The 15,918-nt window shown below is 39.9% G+C and overlaps 1 protein-coding gene across 1 annotated transcript in view; it reads left to right on the top strand.

Moving 5' to 3' along the window:
* The first annotated feature begins 1,496 nt into the window (after positions 1–1,496).
* LOC116499364 (very low-density lipoprotein receptor-like) overlaps positions 1,497–15,918 on the top strand; it is a 144,010-nt gene continuing 129,588 nt past the window's right edge. Inside the window, exons 1-2 of the mRNA XM_032204102.1 lie at positions 1,497–1,813; positions 2,474–3,786. Of these exons, the coding sequence (XP_032059993.1) occupies positions 1,497–1,813; positions 2,474–3,786 (1,630 nt within the window). The remainder of the gene's footprint in view (positions 1,814–2,473; positions 3,787–15,918) is intronic.

Here is a 15,918-nt window from a genome sequence, read left to right as displayed (position 1 = left end):
GTTGTAGGTTTTTTTTTATGAGAACTGCAGAGAGAATTAGAAAAATTAGCTGGGATAAATGAACTCTATGAGTTCATGAAGGAAATAAAAAACTTCACAAAGCATCAGGAAGATTTCAAGCATTAATTCATAGGAGAAAAATCTGTCTGAAAAATGAAAGAAGAAATGATGAAATGCAGTTCATATTTCAGATATGTTCAGCTGGGAGAATCTACAAAGGTTCATGTACTTTTGAGTGTTATTCTTTGAAGCTAAATCAGAAATATGGTTAAGAGGTTCTGCAGCTCTTTTGAGGACAGATTCTGATTTCATTTTTCAAGCTGAAAAGTACCTTACTTCTTATACAACACCAAGAAAGTTGTGGTATAATTCAAGTACAGTCTGGTGCTAGGAAAAGCACTGGGATGAAGTCTTCAAGAGCTGAAGGGCTATCAATCCCCACTATACTGTTATTTACCAAGAACACTCTTACTTACTATAAGGGAATGTAGTACTTGATCTAGTATCTTCCTGTAACAGATCTTGGCCATGCATCTTATTTTAGGAACAATTACTGCCTTGATTCCTTTCATATAGCTGTTCTACTCACTCCCATTGTGGGAGTGAACTGACTTAAGAATCAAACTGTTTTGTTTTGGTATCTGACCTGAAATGATTGCTAAAATTGCATGAATACTAACAGAAACATAAAGAATGCTATCAGTTCCTGTCAGATTTAAATCACTTCCCTTTGAGATTTCATAAATAGAGCATTTCATCAGGATACTACATTTTAGTAACTTCAATTAATGATTAGTTAGCTCATTTGCACTAAGAAATGTGGTTATGCCTTTGGCCTGTTCAGCCAAATCATATAGTGTTGAGGGATTTCTTGAAACAGCAAAAATCCCATGGCTTGCTGTAGTTGAGCAAACCAAGCTACCAGGGCAACTATGAGAAGTTCCCATGACAGTGTTCCCACATCGCCCAATTGAGGAATTCAGGAAAATATTGTTACCAGTAGCTGGCCTCAAGGACAAGGTCTATGTGACTGCTAATCACAAGGGGGTTGTTTTCTTGCAGGTGGGGTTGTTTTCTTGCAGTTGTTTGTCTGAGTGCTTTTGACCAATAATTGTGTGAAACACTGTCCACCCCTGTTAAGTTCTCTATAAAAGTTAGGCTATTCGGGCAATAAATTGGAGCATGATCTGACCATACTGGTGTCTGTCGTGCTTTCGGCCGTGCTTCCTGCAACATATGGCGCCCGAACAGGGACCCCTGAACAGGACCCGAACAGGACATCGCAGCGGCGCCGGGACAAACATCGCAGCGCAGCGGGACACTAGTGGCGCCGGCACATCAGAACGCAGGGGGACCAGGAAACCAGCGGCGCCGCGACCTCGCCGCGCCGCCGGGACATCGGAGCGCCCATCCAACCGGCGCTGGAGCAGACCAGACACCGGCCCGGAAACACTGTACACAGGCCTCACGGTGAGACGCGGTACTCCCGGTGAGAGATGTGGGACACGGAAAACGGAATCGCGGTGAGACGCGGAATCGCGGTGGGACGCGGGAAACGGAATCGCGGTGGGACGCGGAATCGCGGAGGGATGTGGAATCGCGGTGAGACGCGGGAAACGGAATCGCGGAGGGACGCGGAAAACGGAATCGCGGAGGGATGCGGAATCGCGGGGGGACGCGGAAAAAGGGAATCGCAGAGAGACGCGGAATCGCGGAGGGACGCGGAAAAAGGAATCGCGGTGAGGCGGAATTGCGGGGGGACGCGGAATCGCGGGGGGACGCGGAAAAGGGAATCGCGGAGAGACGCGGAATCGCGGGGGGACGCGGAAAAAGGAATCGCGGAGAGACGCGGGAAATTTGAAGTAATCGCATGAAATTGAAATAATCGCGGTGCGATATGGGACATCCGAGATCGAGTTGCTATGGGAGACCAGAGGCGTCAGTGGACAACGGCAGCCGACCCTCACCGTGTGGCGAGTCGGCACAGAGCAGAGGGACGGACATCAGGACCCTGCAGCCTGCCTGACGGAACCATGGATGCAGCGGCGGCTGTGCTGCTTCTCTCTGGCATTCTTTTTATAAGAAGTTTATCTTGCAATGCAAAAAAGACTATTCGTCCCCAGATCGGTGTTATAACTATGTTTCTGGATAAGATTCCGTGGGGTTGCCACATTCTACAGATTACTAGTGACAATTTAGCTCTATTGCGGGGCAGGAGTGCAGAGACGCAGATTACACTGCCAAATGACCATCGGCAGGCTTGTTCACAAACAGCTTCTAAGGTTGCAGCTGGCACGGCCTGCAGCCGTAAAGCAGACGTTACACTCTCTTTCCTAACTAGTAATCATGTGTCTCATCCATTTGTGGTGAATGGTCAGTGGCAAAAGGAAAAGGGGGAGAGTAAGGGGCGGCAAAGACAGAAATGGTACCAGGAGGATGCCACTGACACTAACAGCACGGGTAATAGGAGTAGTATAAGTGACACAGGTGCGGAGCGGTGGCAGGCGCTGCTGCTCTGTGGGGCGCTCTGCCTGCTGCTCGCCCTCGCCTGCCTGTGCACTGCCGCCGACAGTGCTAGAGTAAAATGTGAAGACTGCTCAGATGGCAGTGATGAGAGTGCTTGTGTGAAGAAGACGTGTGCTGAACCTGACTTTGTCTGCAACAGTGGTCAGTGTGTGCCAAATAGATGGCCGTGTGATGGGGATCCGGACTGTGAAAATGGGTCTGATGAGAGTGCTGATCTGTGTCATATGAGAACATGTCGGGTAAATGAAATCAGCTGTGGTCCTCAGTCAACCCAGTGTATCCCAGTGTCCTGGAAATGTGATGGTGAAAAGGACTGTGACAGTGGAGAAGATGAAGAGAATTGTGGCATTGTGACTTGTAGTGCAGCAGAATTCACATGCAGTAGTGGGCCATGTATTTCCAAAAGCTTTGTCTGCAATGTTCAAGATGACTGCAGTGATGGTAGCAATGAGCTGGAGTGTGCACCTCCTACCTGTGGTGTTCATGAGTTTCAGTGCAAGAGTTCTACCTGCATCCCTATCAGCTGGGTGTGTGATGATGCTGCTGACTGCTCCGACCACTCAGATGAATCTTTGGAGCAGTGTGGCCGCCTGCCTGCACCTCCAGTGAAGTGTTCTACGAGTGAGGTGCAGTGCGGCTCAGGTGAATGTATCCACAAGAAGTGGCGATGTGATGGAGATCCTGATTGCAAGGATGGAAGTGATGAAATTAACTGCCTTTCTCAGACCTGCAGGCCAGACCAGTTCAGATGTGAAGATGGGAACTGTGTCCATGGGAGTAGGCAGTGCAGTGGTGTGAGAGACTGTCTGGATGGCACTGATGAAGCAAACTGTAACAATGTTATTCAGTGCTCTGGACCTGGCAAATTCAAGTGCAGAAGTGGAGAATGCATAGATATCAATAAAGTGTGTAACCAGCAGAGAGACTGCAAGGACTGGGGTGATGAGCCCCTGGAGGAATGCAACATAAAGGAATGTGACTGTCCAGCTGGGTTTGAGTTTGTAGACAAGAGAAACTGTGGAGACATTGATGAATGTCAAAACCCTGGTAACTGTAGTCAAATATGTATCAACCTGAAAGGTGGCTACAAAAGTGAACGTAGCCGTGGATATCAGATGATTCCTGCTACAGGAACCTGGAAAAGGCCATACCGGTACAAAAACACAAATAACACCTGTGATTACAATGACGCTGCTAAGCAGGACTTAGGGGTTTATAGCATGGAGACAAGGGGTAACAAGTACAGTGTTTGGAACAATTGTACAGCTTTGGCCTTACCTCCTGATGTGCTTCTGATTTGTGGGGATGGGGCCTGGCAAGGTATCCCTGCAAATGCTATCAGATGTCCATGTTACTTAGATAAACTCATTGTATTTGCTCCTAGCTTGTTACAGTTGCGTGAGATCACCAGACATAAATGGGCATTGCTTGCATCGGATTGCAATGATAATGTTGAATTGTGTGGGGTTGCAGCTAGAGCGGCATTAGCAATTTCAGTGCCTGGAGTGGCATCTGCGGCCGCACGTAACAACTTAGAAAAACTGGTATGCTGGGCCGAGAGGCAAGCCTATACCACGACAGAGATACTTGAGGAGATGTTACCAGATCAAAATAGTCTGCGACATCTGCTTTTACAGGATCAAGCTGCTATTGACATCTTGCTTTTGGCTCAAAGGAATGGGTGTGAGGACTTTAAGGGAATGTACTGTTTAAACCTTTCTGATCATAATGAGTCAATTCACAAATCCATTACTTTCCTGAAAGAGCACATGAGAAAGATTCAATATGGTATCAATCCTTTCAATCAATGGTTCACTGACTTGTTTGAAACAAAGTGTAGATGGTTGCTGGGTTTAATCACAAGGGGATTAAGGATTTGGTTTATGGTGGTGGTAATCATCGTTGTGTGTTGTAAGTATAGCTAAAGAGTTACTTGTAAAACTGCTGTGTCGGGCTTGGTTTGCTCAAAAGAAGAAGGGGGAATTGTTGAGGGATTTCTTGAAACAGCAAAAATCCCATGGCTTGCTGTAGCTGAGCAAACCAAGCTACCAGGGCAACTATGAGAAGTTCCCATGACAGTGTTCCCACATCGCCCAATTGAGGAATTCAGGAAAATATTGTTACCAGTAGCTGGCCTCAAGGACAAGGTCTATGTGACTGCTAATCACAAGGGGGTTGTTTTCTTGCAGGTGGGGTTGTTTTCTTGCAGTTGTTTGTCTGAGTGCTTTTGACCAATAATCGTGTGAAACACTGTCCACCCCTGTTAAGTTCTCTATAAAAGTTAGGCTATTCGGGCAATAAATTGGAGCATGATCTGACCATACTGGTGTCTGTCGTGCTTTCGGCCGTGCTTCCTGCAACAATATAGTTCATATTAATTCTTGTCAGAAAATAAGAAGTAACAATTTATTTGCCTAACTTGGACATTCAGCACCATTTGAGAAAACTTAGACTACTAATGTCCCCTGTGTTGGCATGGCAGATATGATGAGAGCCTTTAGAAAAAATCTTTCCCTTCTGGCAAGGCAGCTGAATGTCAGAAAAGGTACTCAAGGTTACCTAAGAATATCCCTTTGAAATAGTGTAAATGAGGAATAGGTTGATGTATTTGAGAAAGCGAGATTTAGCTAAGCAATTAAAGCAAATATGTGTGTGTGCATCTAATTTATGGAAGAAAAATCAGATGCCATGATGAAACTTTTTTTCTTTTGCAGTCCTAAAAACTCTCTGAACCTCAGAAGCATCAGCATCAAAATTAAGAACATTTACTAATAGACACAGTGAAGCAACTCCTTTAACAATGAATAGGAAGAGGACAAATTTATTTCTATCTAGGACAGTCTTTAGAAGATGACTGTGTATACTCAGAAATGCTGTCTTAATATTGTCAGAAGAAAGAACATAAAGTCAGAATTCTGCTGCAAAATAAACATTGAATTTTAAGGTATTCAATGGCTCAGCTTTTAATCTGAAAAGAACAGACATTTGGTAGTATATTTTTCTCCTGTAGACTCTAAATAAGGTACATTTACATTAAATTATAAATTAAAGTATTAGTTTTCACTTGTGTGTCAAATGACACAGGTTAGATAATGCCACACAAAGCAGTGCAAAGTATTTCATAAAGCCACAAATGGGTTCATTCTTAATGTGCATGCCTCCTGCTTACATGTAGTATATTTATAAATAAAGAACTACTTCAATAAGAGACAGGATTTGACCTACTTAGACTTTAAGCAGAACATAAATTATGAACTATATTTTAAGATTGAAATAAAATTTAAAAAATTAAAATATTTATTGAAGGATTAGAACTGAAAACAATGATTGTGTAATTAGTATAGTAGAATGAACTAGTACTGCCAAATCTGGGGATCTGAAACACTTCTGGTCGCAGATTATTGAGAGATAATGAACCTAGAAATAAATATGTTGTCTTGCATTCAGATTAGTTGAGAGTTGACAGCTTTCTCATTCATCTAAGTGAATAAACAGAATGTGCAAGCATGGTACCCGCTGACCAAATACTAGCTTCACAAGCAAATAATGATGATATTCAAGGTGTTAATCAGAAAAAGATAAATATGAAGTAGAAATTTGAGACAAATCAATGTACCATAACAATAACTGCTACAAACCATATCCAGTGAAAAATAAAAAAATAAAAATAAAATTAACTACAGTACTTAAAGCGTTGGCCTACTCAGTGTCTTTTCTGTTGGTAAACAAATACTAAGATGTTGGTTTCTTCCACAAAAAACAGATCTAGAAAAAGATATATGCATCTAGTTCATCATGATTTTAGAGGGTCATGCCTTTAACATTGTAATCATATTTTAGGTGTTTTCAGAGTTCTATGACTACTTTTATGATTTCTAACAGACTACCATTTAGAGGTATGCATATTTAAATCAGAATGGCAATAGTTCAAAAATTACTGAAAAAGCTATTTGTGTTACATGTACATCTCTTCTAATGACACAAGTTTGCTTTTGCAGAGTATCTGAAGAAAATAGATCAGTCCCCTGTATCCCATAAAAATGGGGGTTTTAATATATTTTAGTCTTGGCAGCTACAAAAGATACATATACTTTTGTAATGTAATAGTAGCATTCTAATAAGAACAGAATAAAATACATCCCTTTGTATTTATATTTGTAGAACTTCTGAATAGTTTTGAAATTATTCCTGAGAATTTACCATATGCTGTGTGTTACTATATTTCTTTTATAATGCATATGTGTGATATTCTCTGTGTTCTCCTGTTTTTACCTTTTAAAGCTTATGATTATGTGCCACTTTTAAAGATACTTGTCATGATAGTTATACTTTGCATCTCTGTTAAGCAAATTTATTACCTAATTTTCATATTGAGATGTCTGACACTATGGACTAAACATCTGTTTTACAAGGCGGGTTGTCAGAATACTCCCTGAAGTGATGCCTGCATTCTGGTTTCAGATAATATCCTGTGTTCAGAACAAAGAAGTTATTATTTTGTTGGCAAGTAAGAATGTAGGATGTTTTCCACAGATTTGTGTATATCAGAGAATGGTATAGGTTGGAAAGGACCTCTGAAGGTCATCTGGTTCAACACTCCTGCTCAAGCAAAGACGCCTATAGCAGGGACTATGCCAAGGACTATGTCCAGATCGATCTCCATGTAGCTCCCTAACCCCTCTGGGCAACCTATGTCAGTGTTCCATCAACCACACAGTAAATAAGTGCTTTCTGATAGTTAGATGGAACCTCTTGTGTTCCAGTTTGTGACCACTGTCACATAACCAGGTCTCCTGTTTCCTTGTGGAGAGGGCCCACATTTTCCCTACTCTTCCTTTTTCATTGAGGTACTTGTAGAAACCCTTCTTATTGCCCTTGACGTCCTTGGCCAGACTGAATTCTATCTGGGCTTTATCTTTCCTAACCTGATCCCTGGCTGCTCAGACAAAGTCTCTGTATTTCTCACAGGCCTTGCTTCCACCCTCTGTTGGCCTCCTTTTTCTTCTTGAGTTTGGTCAGGAGCTCCTTGTTCATCCATGCAGGCCTCCTGGCACTTATGCCGGACTTCATCTTTGTTGGGTGCACTACTCTTGAGCTTGGAGGAGGTGATCCTCAAATATTAACCATTTACAAATCAAAATTTAAAAATAGCATAAAACAGTAAAATGTATAAGTGCAGGTGCATGTTAGATATTACATGCATTTGCTATCATCTTTCTAGACCTATGCAAAATGTCAGTTAATCAACCTCAGACCTTAATGCTTTCATTATATTTAACTTCAGTGAACTCAAATTTTCCAGTTTTCCAATTTGAACCTTTTATTTGTATCATTGCAACTTCAGTCATGGCAGAGTTATCCACACACTTTGTTCTGCAAGTCCCTGATCCTTCAAAGGATGTTTGTAAGTGGTTCCTTGTACTCCTGTGTTTTCCTTTGCAAGACTAAAATCAATTGTGAAGAGCCATAAGGAGATTTGGAGATTAGTAAATAAACCCAATATCAAACAAAGGCTTAATAAAGGAAACTTGAAGCAAAGATTCTGACATCTCCTGCTCTGCCTCCCACTACAGGCTATCCGTGGTGTTTTCAGATCTTGAGGCTATGGAAACATAGATGATAACCCACACAAGTAACAGAGAATCTTTCAATTGACTTTGATGAGCTTTCACTCAATCCTGTACTTCCTGCTTCCTTGATCATTTTGAATCATAGAGATAAGAGGAAGTGTTAACACTATGAAATAGTTTCACTGCTCTAAATGGCTGCCACTGCATAAAATACACTTTCTCTCTCTCTCTCTCTCTCTCTCTCTCTTTTAATCCTTTTGCTACTGGTTTCCTGTTTCTAAACTGGAATAACATTTATTGTCTTGCTTTGTTTGTTTGTTTTTATTTTTTTTTCATTATTATTCTCACTATGACATAACTTTTCCATATATCCTTCCTTTCTTGCCAAAGCCTGACATTTTTTTCAGCATTACATAAGATAATTTTCTGTCCAATTTCAGTAATGGTCTATAATATATAGTACATCTGTGAACACTAATCTGGAATGACAGGTAGTTCCACTGAAAATGTTGGCATTTTACTGCTTTTTGGAACTGCTTCTGCTGCATTTGAGTGTAATACTTTCCGTATTTGCATAAATTTACAAAAATAAGTAATTATTCTTTTAGCTATTTTAAAATTATTTTCCTTTGGGACATCTATTATTTGGTTCCATCTGCTGTCAACATATTGAACATTTCTCTCTTTGTATCTGGATATTATAAGAAGGAAACAAAAATATCACCTTTACAAAAATGATTTTTTTACTTCCTTTTAATTCCCCTTTTAATCACATACAGTATCTGGCAAACTCCTAATGAAAGCTCTTGTTTTCCAAATATGAATTTGGTCAGTTACTTCCCATATGAAAATATATTAACTTAGTAAAATATATTTTAAAAATATCTCTTAAATTCATTGAAATTTTATTCCATTTAAGCTTCACGTATTTATTTTTTTTTCAGAGCAACTCTAAATGATATTAAACAGATATGTTTGTGAATAAAAACATAATATCTTAATGGTGACCATCCTAAATGTTGATAGCTGCTTTATTCTTTCATTTTAGAATCGATTCTTTAAGTTTACATTACATAACTTTAAATTCCAACATCAACTTATTTTATTAGAAAAACTGAAATAACCTTATCTATACTGTTTTTTTTTAAATGGAATGTTTTTTCAAGAGATGAGAAATATGAGAGTTGCCTTCTATGCATAACTGAGTTCTGTGCTTTATTATAGATATAATAAACACCTGTTATCTACAGCTGAAGAATATTTTCATAAAACTTAAAAAGAAACAGAAATTTAGATGAAAAAGGAGAATCCTAAGTTTTCCATCCACCCACTTTCTCTTTCCCTACTGTGTCCAGTTTCCATCTATGATTTTTGTGCATATTCAATATCTTCATCTGTTTTTTTTATGCTTTATGATTATCTCTCAGATATATTCAGATACAGTACCTTTCTCCAGATGTTATTGTAGCAAAGAAGAATCTCACATCCTAATTTCCAGTTACAGTCTCCATGCTCTTCTAGATCAAGTTTAGAAAAGAGAGTTCAGATAAAAACCAATGTTTCTATAAATAAAAAACTCTTATTAGTCTCTGTGAATGTATGTCTTTGTGTACTGACCCAACATCGGCTGAAGGAGAAACCCCACTCTAGCAAATGGAAACTGTATGTATGGATATAAAAATTAATATTTTTACTCCATGGAGGGAGATAAACTTTATGTGAGCTGTTACATAACTAGCACTAATTGCTACAATATTAGCGTCAAAACTACACTGTTGGTCACAAGATTGGCCTCCTCACAGCTGTGCTTCAAAGAAAAGGTAAGCCAGTTGCTATACCATCTACACATCTATACCATCTACCACAGCATCTACATTCTTGAGACCGTTTTGACATACAAAGCTCAGTGCCATGTAAGTGTTGAAATTCTGACTTGTGGTCAATGACAAGAGCTTAATTTTCCCAAAATTATTGGTCAAAATGCAATATAATAACTTCACATAACAAATGGTTGGTATTTAGCTGGGATTCATTTCTTCCTGTTGGACGGTCAATTCTCCTTTAAGCCCACTTCTATACCCGCTTCTTGAAAGATATTCCTCTTTACTGATCTGTGGACATCCATCCTGTCAGCCTTCTGCTGCAATAAATAAATAAATAAATAAATAAAATCTCTTGTGCTTTCTTAAGAAAGAGTGTTTTACTTTTCCTTTGACTCTACACTTGGAAAAAAATGTGAAGGACCTATTCATAGCTAATACAAGCGTTTTTATTTGTCTGCTGATTGTTTGCTTGTTTTTAAGTGGGCTATATTAGATGTAGCTGACAAGTTTTGTAATGGTGGATAGTGTGTGGGGAGGGCTACAGAGGTGCCCACTGTGAGAAGAGTCTGGTGCTGCCCCATGCTGGAGCTTTGGGTCAGTGTACAACACAGCCACCACTGGCCAAAGCAGAGCCCATCAGCCAAGCTGGTGGCACTTCTGTGAAAACATATTAAAAACAAAACAAAACAAAACAAACAAACAAACAAATCACTGGATGGCAGTGAGTAGTGAGGTTAAAAAGTGAGGAACAATCCTGCAGACATCAAAAACAATGAAGGAGAGGGAGGAGGTGCTCTCTCTGCTGGAGCAGGGATTCTTCTGCAGCCTGTGGAGAGGACCATGGTGGAGCAGCTCCTGAAAGACTGTAACTCATGAAACAGACCCCACACTAGAGCAGAGGGGAAGTGTGAGGAGGAGGAAGCAGCAGAGAGGAACTGTAACGAACTGATCATAACCCCCCATTCCCCCTCCCCCTGTGCTATCCCGGAGGACTGGAAAAGAATGAGGGTAGCTGACCCTGGGAAAAAAGGAATTTTTTTTCTTGTTTCTCACCATCCTATTCCATTTTTAATTGGCAATAAATTAATTTCCCCAAATTGAATATGTTTTACCTGTGATAGTAATTGGTAAAAGATTTCCCTCTCTTTATCTCAGCCAACTATCTCTTTCATCTTATTTTCTCCTCGTCCTGCGAAGGAGAGGGAAAGCAGATAGGTAGCAGTCTGGCAGCTGGCAAAGGTCAAGCCACCACACAAGGGTAGTTAATAGGCCTTGTATTTGATTCTCATCTTTATTATCAGTAACAGCTAAGACTGAATGTGAGGATTTATTAGAAAAAGAAGAGTAACACAGAGAAAAAGAAAAAAAAAAAAAGAAAGAAACAAAAATATTTATTGTTGTATGCATCATCGGTGTTCCACACCATCCCTGGAGGTATTTAAGAGACATGCAAATATGGTGCATGATTTAGTGGTGGACTTGTAGTGCTAGCAGATGATTGGACTTGATGATCTTATGGGCCTTTTCCAACTAAATGATTCTATGATGCTATGATTCTAAACAAAACAAAACCCAAAACAAAAAAAAACAAAAAAGCAAAAGCAGTGAGTAATAACCACTTTCAGACAATAAAAAGGCCATGGAATACTGTAACAGCCTACCCAATAGTGATGAAGAAATCGCCCCTCCCTCCTCTCAACATTCCAGTCCTGGCATACTATCACTTGCCATAGATCCAAATCACATACAAATTAATGGTGATTTTCTATCTTTCAAAGTATAATAAGAATGATAAAAGGACCTCTAAAATAATTTTATTGGCATGGATGAACTTAGTAGAAGTCAGGGAGACAGAGAGAAGGATACTTATCCTAACAGCGATTCTACTCTCACTTATATGACTACCAGCAAACAATTTAAGTCACTAGTTCTCTTGCTCTTTGTTTCTGTTTTATGTTGCAAGAACACACACAAGCACACAAATTTGCACAGCTACAAGTTTTGGAAAGTGTTGGATTGTTCAGCTAAACTGTCTGTAGCAAAATTTTAGACAACCTATTGTGCAACACAGAAGAAATATTGGGCAACGTTAATAACTTTTAGTGCTATTAACTGACACATTACACAAGCTGTGTGTGCTATGTGTTATATATGTATATGTTTGTTATAATAAGAAAAGTGTGAAATATCAAGAAATGCAACTTAAGTGCATACATTTTTAATAAGGACTTCAATATTTTTTTGAATGTGTAGCATATAAACATACATATGCAATTCAGAACATCAGTATGTCATCACCACTATTTTAATCAAAAATCAAAATCACAACATCATATAGGCCTCTATGAAGAAAATGAGCTCAATTCTAGCCAAAACCATGTCTGCTTGTTTAACTGCAGCACATTTCATATTCATGGATAACCTGTGCAATAATGTCCATGGTCAAGTCCACTCCTTGATCATGAGGCCAGTATGTTTTGCATTGTCCTTGATGGCCTGAGGTATCATGGGCCCATTGAACTATAAGTAAACCACCTTTATGTTCCCAGTCCAGATCCACCTGAGAGACTTCAATTCTATAATTCTGATCCACCTGATGGTTGTTTTGATGTTCTTCAGTGGCCCAACTTGGGTATGTGAGCATTTATGTTATGTTATGTACTTTTACAACTAGGTTTTCTACCTCAGCAGCAATACCTTCCCACAGTATGACAGCCCAGATGGGTTTGCCTCTATGCTGCCAGTTGCTCTGCTTCTATTGCTGTAACCACACCCACTAGGCATATGCTACCATCCATAACTCAGTAGAGAGATAGAGCACTGGTCACTTTTCTCATTGATCAATATCTAAAGCCAGCTGGATGGCCTTCATTGCTGCAAATTGGCTCGATTGATCTTTTCCTTCAACAGTTTCAGTGACTTGCCATATAGGACTCAATAACAGTAGGATTGTTTCCCACAATAAAACAGGGCATGCTGCTTCTCATTTTCTGGTATTTTATGCCATATATTGAGGCATCTTCAGCATGCAGCACCTCCTTCTCTAGCAATATTCTGAAATCTTTGCCTTCTGGCCAGTTCATTATCATTTCCAAGATTTCTTTACTATACTAAAGGTTTTAATTTCTTTTTTACTATACGAGCTGACTTTCACATCCTTTATTCCTTCTTGTATATATGGGTGACAGATACTGGCACAGGTTGGTACTCTGGTTCAGCTGCCATGCCTGTCACAGGGACTGGAGTAACCCCATTGCTTGTTGCAGGGGTTGGAGTAGCTGTCTGTCATGGGGGATTGGAGTGAGCGCTGTTCCTGTTGTTTTGTCTTCAGATCCAGAGACATTCTCTTCCTCTTGAGAAGGTGCTGAAGAGTGTTGAACAGGGCTCAGACGGCATGGGCTCAGAAAGGAAAGGTGAAAGAGCAAGAGAAAGTGTCTCCCACTCTTGTCTCCCTTGCAGATTGGATCTCTGAGGAGAGAAGGTGAAGAGAGTAATCATTAATAGTTTCTGAGAGATGGTTCACAAAGTATGGAGATGATGGCAATGCTGAGTACAAATTAGTGAAACCAGATTACTTCTACGACCAGTAGTTTTATCATACTATAAACTAGTATTATACAGTATAGAAAAATGATTACCTAAATCCAGCCTCCAGAGATGACAGCATGACAGGGCACACTTAGACAGCAAGTAAAGTGTTACACAACATGAATTTGAGAACAAGCATGACAACTCTAAGAGCAAATAAATCAACATTGTGACCAGCAACTATTATACTAATATGACACTTATAACAAATTTATTTTAATGCACTCTGGTCAGATCTGTCGTTAACTCAATCCTTTGTGCCTCACATTGGGAGGACTGTTGTGGTTTAACTCAGCGGGCAGCTAAGCAACACACAAATGTTTGCTTGCTTTCCCCCAGTGGGACTGGGGAGAGAATCAGGAAAAAGGTAAAACCCATGGCTTGAGATAAAGATTGTTTAATAGGACAGGTAACAAAGGGAAAAATAATAATAATGATAAAAGAATATACAAAACAAGTAATACACAATGCAATTGCTGGCCACCTGCTGAGCCCAGCCTGTCCCCTCACTAGCAGGGGAGTATGAGAAGCAGAAAAGTCCTTGACTTAGCATAAGCATTGCTCAGCAACAACTAAAACATCAGCTTGTTTTCAGGATTATTTTCATGCTAAATCCAAAATGCATCTCTTTACAAGCTACTAGGAGGAAAATACACTCTATCCCAGATGAAACCAAGACACTGTGTGAAGAAAATAAATACAAATATCTAAGTGTGCTTTCCACTAAAAATAACAAAAAATAAGTTATTGTTTGAAATAATAAAATTGTTTCTTTTTTTTTTTTTTTCCGCACTTTTTTTTTTCTTTAAAAAATGCTGAAATTAAACATGTCAGTAGTTTGTTGTTGCTGTTGTTTGTTTGTTTTTCCACTGTGCTGCTCAGAGAAAAAGAGGGATTGTGAGAAACACTCCGTAGCCAATAACTTAGGCTCAGGCGAGGATCTCAGTGAAGTAGTAATTTATTCGCGATTGCAATGGCGGGCACCCCACAAGCAGGAGAGAGCGCATCTACTAGTTCCAAAACACAGTTTATATACCTTTTGATGGCAGGACCCTCCCCTGTTTCCCCACTGAGTGGGTAATCCAGGTTCACAATCTATCTGATGCTTCACAAACAATGCATGGCCTTCAGTCGCCGGCCTGTTAAATTTCAAATTTCTTTTGACATTTTTACTGCTTGAAGTGGTAATGTTTCTTCACTTATCTGACTTGACTTGACACTGTGATTTTCACCTAATTGTCCTAAGGAGTCTGATTGTCTGCATTTTACAAGGTCGCCTGCTAAGCTTTCTTATCACTGTAAGCATATCTCAGTACCACATTCCCTCCTTCTAAACAATGTAACTGCAAAAACGACATTTCTATTCCCACAATTCCCCCCTTTTCTTTTTTTATAAACTGTTGATTTTTGCAAAAACTCTTTTTATATTTATTTATTTATTTATTTATTTATTTAAAGTGTAATTTGTTAAATATCTTCTTCTTCTTCACTTTCTTTGCTCTCTATCTCCTCATTATCACCTTATCTGAGTAAGGTGGTAGCTCCGTGGTCATTTGTTTCAATAGCGCGGTTTCAGTTAACCACTGTACTAGTCCTCTTACACAGGGGATAATGCAGCAACCAATGGCTGTCAAAACTCCTACAACTACGATCAAGGATGTAAATACGCCTACTTTTTCTGCCAATTCACTGGCAAGGGTGGTCAGCCCTTGCAATGCTCTAGTTACTGAGCCATCTGGGACAGTACTGTTGGGTGTAAAAGTGCAACAATGGTTGCTCAGTATCACACACACACCTCCTTCCTCCGCAAGCATCATATCTAATGCTATCCTGTTTTCCCAAGACATTTTGCTGATGGCATCTAGTTGTTCAGCGATTCCTCTCATCGCATCCCTGGTATATTTGATGAATCTCTGCTGATTATAATAGATATAATTAATCCAATCCACATTTTTATTGATTGTTACCCACCAGAACAGTGACTCAAACCCTGCAGCAATTTGATTTCTGGCTTTATGTTCATCCGGAACTCCTCTAGGTACCCCAATAGAATCTATGTATACTCTATCATCAAATGATATTCCTAAGCCTCTTTTACTTCTTCTGGGTATTTGTGATGTTTCTCTTTCAAATGCCAGGATGAAGGGTATAGCTAATTGAACAAGTGCACAAGTGCCTCCCCAATTAGATGGTAGGGTGGACCGTAAGATCTTCCCTCCATTGTACCACCAGAGATCTGCCCTGGGGATCTCTAGTCTTGAGCAGTTTCCCATCAAGTCCTTGGTAGCACAAGGCAAATTCTCCCAGATGCCAGGTAGCACTCACACCCTGCCATGAGAGGCAAGCTGTATGGTTACCTATAGCTGTAGAGAATGCAGGGGGAACTGCGATATTGCTATCATGCAAGGAAC

This window comes from Aythya fuligula, chromosome 1 (assembly GCF_009819795.1).
Source record: "Aythya fuligula isolate bAytFul2 chromosome 1, bAytFul2.pri, whole genome shotgun sequence".
NCBI classification, from domain to species: domain Eukaryota; kingdom Metazoa; phylum Chordata; class Aves; order Anseriformes; family Anatidae; genus Aythya; species Aythya fuligula.
Note: the sequence above shows the minus strand (reverse complement) of the source record. Positions and strands in the feature narration are given on the sequence as shown.